At 62.0% G+C, this 8,802-nt stretch overlaps 1 protein-coding gene across 1 annotated transcript; it reads left to right on the plus strand.

The window, feature by feature from the left end:
- The first annotated feature begins 5,159 nt into the window (after positions 1–5,159).
- Positions 5,160–8,180, plus strand: GPX3 (glutathione peroxidase 3). The gene is made up of 5 exons (XM_040604020.1): positions 5,160–5,359; positions 6,493–6,646; positions 6,883–7,000; positions 7,200–7,299; positions 7,386–8,180. Exons 1-5 carry the CDS (start codon positions 5,273–5,275, stop codon positions 7,617–7,619), a joined length of 693 nt encoding a protein of 230 aa, XP_040459954.1. The 5' UTR covers positions 5,160–5,272; the 3' UTR covers positions 7,620–8,180.
- The last annotated feature ends 622 nt before the right edge of the window (positions 8,181–8,802 follow it).

Here is an 8,802-nt window from a genome sequence, read left to right on the forward strand (position 1 = left end):
CATGGGCGTTTCGTGCAGATCTGTCCACGCTACAGATGGTGTCCGGAGAGATACCTTGCAGCATTTCCAGGAGCCCTCCCTGTGCTGACATCCTGCGCTGCCTTGGCTCAAGGTCCCTAGGGCTCTGGCCCAGCCTTTTATCCCGGTGGCAACAGCCCCGCAGGAGGCACATTTGCCAGACCAGCCCCACACTCTGGAGGTGCAAATCCGAAACTGGCTGTGATAGCAGCAACTATCAGTCAGCGAGCGGGAAGGATCCCCTGGATCTTTCTGATAGCAGCAATGACTGCTTTTCTCCCGCTCAGCTGACCAGCATTGCTCCCTGCCACAAGCCTCACGCTGCGCTCTAGTGTGTGGCAGGAGTCCTGGGGCTGAAACAGCGTCCTGGTGACTCACGGTGAGAAAGGTCATGAATAATGAGATGAATCAGGCTGGGATATAGGGAAATGTTATGGTGATGCTGGTGGGAATTGTTTAAATCCCATTTTGACTAAATGGCTTTTAGTCAATTTAGAAAGAGCAACCAGCCCTGCAGTGTTGGAAACTCTTCATGCCACCCCCGTGCAGCTTGATCCGTGACAGCCGGTATTGGGTTTGCTTTTGGTGTTGGGGCCAGAGGGGCAGGCGATTCCCAGGGGAGGAGGATTTTGGGCTAACGCCTCCCTCCCCAGGGAGGGAGCCCAGCACCCGGACGCAGCTCCCCGGGAACGGAAACGCCTGCGCTGGAGCTGTGGGCTGCGGTCGTACTAGGGAAGGAGCAGACACGTATTCCTTGCCTGGCCCCAAAATAAATTTCTGTTTTGAGCCATCGCCTCTCTCTCCCCCCTCTCAAGTTGCAGAACTTGAAGCAAATAAACAGAGTTATTTTTCTTTTGTTCCCTCTCTCTCCCTCCCTCGCTGGCATGCATGGTGGCTGCAGCTGGAGGAGATCATAGCTGTGCTGGGTGGGAGCAGCCCCAGCTCTGCCTCCCCGCCGCACTCCACCCCGGCATCCCTTCCCTGGGGACACCGAACCGGAGCTGAACATCTTCGCTATGAGAGGAATAGGGAAGAAGCCACAAATGCTAGAGAGGTTTGAGAAGGAGGCCTGGTCTGGAGCAAAACACCTGAGGAAAAGCATGCAAACCCCCCAGTCCCTGCAGCCATGCCCAGTGGCTGTTCCCACCTCCCCCTGCCCCTTGTCATGAGCAGCCGGGGTGTGTGAGAGGTTTCCTTTCATGGTAGGAGTTTTCTGGGAAGTTTCAAGCCTGTGGCAAACATTTCCAGGAAAGGCATTGCAAAGCCTTGGAAAGACAGGTTTACTCCTGACAACAAACGGCACGGAGCAAAATGGCAGTGGGGGGAGAGCAGGGAGAAGCCGGGACATTCTTAAAGCATGAAAGTCGAGGGGGATGGAGTTAGACTGATGAGTTGGAAATTCCTCCTCCACGACTGAGCAAGATGAGCAAATCCCCCCGTGGCCCTGGCTTCAGTGCCTGAACAGTGCTGAGGCTCGGAGGCAGCGTTTTCCTGCCCACTGGGGAACGGGTCCTGCAGCGGTGACGCTGCGGCAGGCAGGCGCGATGCGGGTGATTCAGCATCTGCCGGGATGCTTCCCTGCCAGCGCCAGCGGGTGCTGGAGTGTGGTGGGAGCTGACTGCTGCTGGGAGAGGCAGATGCTGGAATCCCCAGCAGGGAGGAGGTGATGCAGGGTGCTGGCTCTCACCTTGCCTCTGGGCAGCGATGAGCCATGCCAGGGATGCAAGCACCCTGTTTGGCTGCCTTATCCCTGCTGGACAGGACATCGCAGACCCTGTGGCTCATCCGGAAAGTTGTGGGGAGCCCCAGCAGAAATGGTGTAGCAGGAGCTGACCCTGAACATCGTGGGTGCTCTGAGGGAAGTGTCACTGGGAGCAACTCTTGATACAGGACCCAAACACAAGCCCCATGGCCCCAAAGAGAGGCTCATGGGGTCCCAAACCACCCTCTGCACTCCAGGCTGCAGTGGGGTCTCCAGGATCACATCGCAAACATCATGGCCAGTGGGTTGGTCCTTCCCCAGCCTCAAGGAGGAACAAATCTCTGCGGAGTCAGAGCACTCGGTGGGCTCCTCATGCTGGAGGGGAGGGCAGCAGCACTCAGCAGCCACCCATCTCCCCTTCACTGCTTGGCAGCAGGAGGTCCTGTGTGCCTCTGTCCCCCTTGGGTGGGGGGCAACGGCCCAGGGGCATTTGCAGGGGTCAGATGTTTGCCTGGGGGAGGAAGGGATGGGGATGCCAAAGGGGACAGCACCTGCAGCCATAGCCTGGGGGTGCGGAGACACTTGGGGAGCTGGGGTCTCTACTCCAAATGGAGCAGCATGCCCAGCGGGGAGGCTGTGGCAAACACACAGGTGGGAGCACAGGGGCTGGTGCAGGGCTGTGGAGCTGTGCAGGCAGCAGCGCGAGGGAAGCCTGGTGTGGGGGGAGCTGGGGCCTCTCGCCTGACAGAGCTTGTTTTGCTTTCGCCTCCTGTTGCACACCTAGAACAAAAGTTCAGAGGTTGCCCCAGGATTGATGCCGTGCCAGGCTGCCAAAGGGAAAGCAGCGCTGCTGCCAGCCAGGGCAGTGCTGCCTGCTGCTGCCTGAGCTCCTCGCTGCCCTCCCTGGCACACTGCTGGCGCTGTCCCCGTCACTCTGCATGGAAGAAGCTCCTCACTTGGCTCTTGAACAACCCCAGCCAGCAGCAGTATGTGCTCCCCATCGCTGCTTTCAAGTTCCCTGTGCTCACCACAGCCCTGCAGCCTGGCACAAGGTCTCTGCAGCCCCCAGCCTGTGGCCTGGGGACAGCCGGGGAGACTGGTGGCAGTGGCAGCATGGTGGCCAGGGGGCTGGAAGCGCCTGGCCTTCCGCTCCCAGTCTCCTGCCAAACATCTGCAGCAGGCGGGGACTGGCTCCAGCTCAGCTGTTGTGGAAAAATAACCAAGGAGGGAGGATCATGCGAGGGTCAGCCCGCCCAGCATGCCTGCCATTTGGGACGGGGGACCCCAGCCCAGCAGGGCAGAGCAGCACGCTGCCCTCGGAGAGTCTTGCTGGAGCCCCTGGCACCCTCAGCTCTCCCATGCTGCCTCTGACATGGTATGGCATGGCAGGGACACTGGGTGACATGCCTAGGGTCCCGCGGAAGCTCAGTGGCAGAGAGGAGGTCCATCAACTGTGGCTCTTTAAATCCTTCCCTGTTCCCTGCCTCTGCCAAGGCTGATTTGGTGCCTAGACCCAAGGAGGGGTGACTTGGAGAAACAGGTCCCGTATTTTTATTTTGGTTTTAGGAAAACAGTGCAAGAGTGGCTCAGCCTTTCCTGTGCATGGCAGGGATCCAGGATATGTGGAAGGGACACAACCACACTGTGCCACCACTGCATGGGCCACACCGCTCCTCCCAGCCCTCAACTCCCTATTAATCACGGGAAAGTCACCAAAGCTCAACGCAGGCAATTAGGGGATATAATTAGAAACGGGTGGCTGTTCTCATGGTGGGAACTCGCAGGGCAGGGAGTGCAGCCCTGAGCAGCTCCTTGGCTTAGTCCCAGCTCAGTCCCAGGAGGTGGCTTGAGCCCTGGCTGGGGTCAGCAGTGTGAGCTGGCTGGGGAGTGTGGTACCATGCTGGGCACACACTAGTCCCTGTCAGGTTCAGGTTGCAGTGAAGTGCAAGCAGTGTGTTGGCCAGGAGTTGCACCCCTATGGCCCCGTGGCCCTAAATCTCCCCAGAGCCTGGGAAGTGGGTGGGGAGGGTCGAGCCCCTGGTTTTGGCTTCCACAGGCTCCCTGGTTTTGGCAAGGAGCTGCCTCATGCCACCCACAGCCACATCCATGAGGGGTGACCAGGGCACCCCTGTGGCCAGCCCAGCTGTTGGCACGTTGTGCTGGGCTCTGGGCAGTCCTCAGGCAGCGGCTGAGCATTTCAGGGGTTTGCCCAGGGCTGGGCGAGCACCCCACACCACTTGGGGACCCATGTCAGGGCCACTAAGCCACTTCTCCAATAGAAGTGCAGGTTTAAAGTTTTGGGAAATGCTGCCTGTGACAGAGTGACCCACAGCTCCCCTGCTCCATGGGATCCCCAGGTGCCTGGGGGACATACCTGACCCTCAGCCTTTCCATGCCAGCTGAGGCTGCACTTGGAGCCCAACAACATCAGCCTTTCCCAGGACACGGCGTTTCTGCTGGTGAAGGACATGGGATGGGAGATTGCTCCCAGCCCGCCCCAAGCCCACAGTCCTCTGTTTCTTTTCCCTGGCGGCATCTCCGGCAGCCGGCTCGGTGACAGCGCCCTGGCAGAGCTGGCCCTGCTTTCTAGTAAAGCCAAGCCTGGTGCTGGCACCCATGGTCCTCCTGGGACCCACCCGCTGCCACCCCATCCTGCCCTCTTGTCCCAGACCAGCTCCCATCCCAAACCGCAGCCCCTCTCCAGCCAGTTCATTCTCCCATCAAATAAATTTTTTGCAGGATTTCAGGGAATTTACACCTCACCATGGCTATTTCTCTTGGAGCCAGCCCAGGGTAAATGTTTACATTCCCCGGGTATGCAAACAGGGCCCTGGAACCTCCTGCCCCTGGGGACATGAAGGGCTAAGGGACAGCCGTGCCCTGCCCTTGGCCACAGTGGGGTCACCATGGGGCTACAGCCCCCCAACCCCAGCACAGCCCCCGCGGGAGGGACCCTTACTCCAGAGATACTCCTAGGAGCACCCTAATGTGCAGAGAGGAGCTTGCTCAGCCCTTCCCCAGCCCTGAGCAGCACAGCCGTGGGAGGGGAGGGTGGCGGACCCCAGCCTCCCAGGGGATGCTGCTGGGGCGTTCGGTCCCTGCTCCTGGGGTCCCAGCACCCCGCTCCGGGGTGGATGTCACCGCCGGGCAGGGTGGGGACACTGCCCGGCCCCTCTCCCACCCTGGTGGGTTTTTAATCTCCAGGTCCTTGGCTCATGTAACACGTTGTGTAAACCCTGGGCACACGCGTCTGCCCCGTGTGCTCGCGGGTGTCCCCAGGCCCCTGCCAGGCCGAGGTGCCAGCATGGCACCGCCACCCCCTCCGCCCCCGGCCCCCCCGCCGGCGCCGGCTCCGTCCCAGGGCCCACACGGTTAACGCAGCCCTCGGCCCGTCCTTCCTCCGGCGATTGGCTCCCCCCGCGCAGCCCCGCAGCTATTTCTCGGCTGCCGGGCTCGGAGGTGGCAGAAGGGACCGGGAGCGGTGTCCCCCCGTCCCGCCGCTTGCCCCCGGGGCTGTGAGGAGGGTGCCCGCACCCCGCACCCGCCCCGGCCATGGGGCGCTGGTCCCGCAGCGCCTGGATTTTGCCCCTGTTCTTGGCTGGGCTCGTCCAGCCGGGGCAGAGCCAGGAGAGGGAGAAGGTAAGGGGGGGGGGGGGAAGACACCCCCGTGGGGGCTGGGAGGAGGGGGGAATGTGGCACCTTGGGGACCTGCCTGTCCCCGAGGCTGGTTGCAGAGCTCCCAGGGGCAGGAGTGGGGCACGGTGGCCCTGTGACCCCCCCCAATCCTGGTCCCTGGATCGCGGGTGTGTGTGTGTGTCTTTTTCTGAGCTAGTTCTTGCAATGGGGGAATTGCCGTCCTGGGGCTGGGGAACAGAGGGGGACAGCGTGGGTGCCCCCCGCCGTGACTCCCATAGGGGCTGAACACGGGGGTTTGTTCCATGCGGTGTCCAGGGGGGTACACGCCCATGTTTGGGGGGGTGCAGGGGCCGCTGTAACCCCCCAACCCGGCTTGGCACCCCAGCCCCGCCTGCCCCCCACGCCGGAGGGCGAGGCAGAGCCCTGCCGCCGGGATCCGGCCGCTCCCCCCCCCCCCCCCCCCCCCCCCCGGCACAGCCCCTCTGGCTCTGCTCCTGTCACCTCGCTAAATAGCCCCTTGGTGGCACTTGGGTGAGCCTGTGTCCCCTGATGGGAACTGGAGATGGGCTTCCCTGGGTTAACCCCTGCAGCGCTGCAAGCAGAGGCCGCTGCACCCCAGCTCTTCCCTTCACGGGTCGCATCCAGCCCCGGTCCCTGCCTTGCCTGGGCTCAGCTTGGCCACGGAGCAGCAGCTGGAGCCGCTCCCGGGCACCCCGGCTGCCCCTGCCCCGGAGGGGTGGCGGGGTCCTGCCACCCGTGGCCCCGGGGAGGCTGGGGCTGGTCGCCCCCCCCCCCCGTGCTGGTCATGCCAGCTCAGGCTGTTTTCCAGCCTCTCGCCTTCCTGCCTGATCCTGGCCGGGTAAACATCCCTCCAGCTGCGGCCAGCCCCGCTGGGTGGGTGTGCACACGCATGTGCATGCACAAGCCAGCCTGTCCCACCACCGTGACCTTGGCGTGCTGGAGTCTGGCTGCTGCCAGCAGCATTCGGGGCAGGAGGCACAACACTGGTAGCTGCCATCCCAGCCAGTGCAAGGGCCGGACCTGCTGCTCCAGTGGGTGTGGGCAGCTGTGGGGTGGGTGAATGAGGCAGCTGGCAGCCCCCAGCCCGGTCCCATGGGGTGCTCCTTGCTCCACAGGTGAAATGCTACGGCTCGGTGCAGGGCACCATCTATGACTACGGGGCCCTGACCATCGACGGGGACGAGTATGTCCCGTTTAGGAACTACGCAGGGAAGATGGTGCTCTTCGTCAACGTGGCCACGTACTGAGGCCTCACCCTGCAGTACCTTGGTAAGGGTCCCGTGGGGCACAGGCACCCCAGAGGGACAGCACAGGCAGCTGAGGGTGGCATCACCCAGGCATGTGGCCCTTGGCAGGTCCCCATGGTCCATCCTGCGCTGGGGAGCTGGGGGAAGGTCTAACACCTGCACCCCAGGACCTGGCACGGCCAAGGATGCTCCAAGGGGGTTAGTGTGGGGGTAAGCCTGGTCCCCTGCTAACCCATCCCTGGCTCTGCTTGCATGCAGAACTGAATGCACTACAAAATGAGCTGGGGCCCTACGGGCTTGTCGTCCTGGGCTTCCCCTCCAACCAATTTGGGAAGCAGGAACCTGGCCAAAATTCGGAGATCCTCCCTGCGCTGAAGTGAGTACTACGGTGGGGGCTGTGGGGGACCTGCCTGCCCCGGCTGTGCAGGGGTCCCTAGCCAGGCAGTGGGTGCGCAGGCTGCAGCTTCTGCTGGCTGTGGCCCCTGAAAGCATGGGGTTTGGGGTTCCCCCACTACCCCCGTGCAGCACCAAGAGCTGCCTGTTGCACAACCGCTCTGCCTGCTCTCCCCTTGCAGGTATGTCCGGCCAGGGGGTGGTTTTGTCCCCAACTTCCAGCTCTTCCAGAAAGGGGACGTGAATGGGGCCAAGGAGCAGAAAGTCTACACCTTCCTGAAGGTGGGTGCCATGGCAAGGGGGGATAAGAGGGCAGCACCCAGCTTGGTTTTTGGACAATGCAGTGATGCACTGGCCCTCTGTTGCAGAACGCCTGTCCTCCAGTGGCAGAGGAGTTTGGGAACCCCAAGAACCTCTTCTGGGAGCCTCTGCGGAACCATGATATCAAGTGGAACTTTGAGAAGTTCCTGGTGGGCCCCGATGGCGTGCCTGTCATGCGCTGGTACCACCGTGCCAACATTGCTGTTGTGAAGAACGACATCATCGCCTACATGAGGGAGCAACAGCAGCAGCAGCAGCAGCAACAGCAGGAGGAACAGTAGAGGCTAGGGTTGCCAGCCTGATGGGTAGCTTCTCGCCCCTGCTGGCATCCCCCCTACCCCAGCTGCTTTGGGGCTGCTCCCCTTCCAATCTCCTCCCAGGATGCTCCCCAAGCAACAGGAGCTGGATGCTGAGCCAGCACGCTGCCCCCTCCATCACTCCCATCTCTGGCACCCCCCAGCCAGCATGCTGGGCTGGGTAACCCAGTGGCAGAGACATCAGTGATGGGAGGGGGGGATGTGTCCCACCTCCACCCCCAGCAGTGACATCTCCTCCTGGTCCCCAGCTTGCCCCCTGCTCTGCCATCTGCCTTGCTGGGCAGTGGGAGGATGCAGGGGCCAGCCACCCCCAGAGCAGAGGACCACCTCTCCATGAAGACCTGGCCTGAAAGCCCCCGGTGTGGGGCGGGCCTGGCCTGATCCTGCCATGCACAGAGCAGCTCTTCAGTGCATTCAAGCTGCCCGTGGTCCTGGCATAGAGACGTGCTCCTCTCCCAGCTGGGGGCAGCCGGCTTCTCACCCCCCCACCACAGAAACGCCAAATAAAGGCTCTGCAAATGCGCAGACCCACTTCTTGGCCATGGGTCAGGGGGAAAGAGTGGGGGGGGCACAGCAGCCAGCCTGGGCGTAGCAGCAGGGAGGGATGGCTCACAGCTGGAGAAATGCCATTTTCTTGCAGTGCAGCTGCAAACATAGATTTATCAGTACAGGCCAGAACTGGGGGAGAGGACGTGGTGAGGTAGCATCAGTGCAGAGCACAAGGGGCTGCAAGGAGGGACCAGCCCCCAGCTGGGGTGCCATGGCTCCTGCGGTCACGCACATGACAGCCACGCTTACAGAAAGAGGGTGGTGGTTTCTTGTTTTGTTTTTTTTTTTACCCTGCAGACTTGTTTTCCTGGAGCAAGATTTGCTCTGTGCAATTTGAAAGTGGTACAGGGAAATGCAGAGCGGGGAGCAGGGGTTTCCCTGCCCTGGCAAAGGCTGGGGGGAGGAGGTGGGGGGCATGCACTTGCGGCAACAGATGCTGGGGTGCTCACACAAGTGCTAGGTTCACCTTGTGCTCGCTCTGGTCCCACAGCTATACCTGAGCATGGGGGACCAGCAGCCCTGGCATCCCTCCCAGGCCCCACACAGAGGGTGCCCCCCAGGAGTGGCAGCCTTCAGGATAAAACCAGAGAGACTCAGC

This window comes from Falco naumanni, chromosome 8 (genome assembly GCF_017639655.2).
Source record: "Falco naumanni isolate bFalNau1 chromosome 8, bFalNau1.pat, whole genome shotgun sequence".
NCBI lineage: Eukaryota > Metazoa > Chordata > Aves > Falconiformes > Falconidae > Falco > Falco naumanni.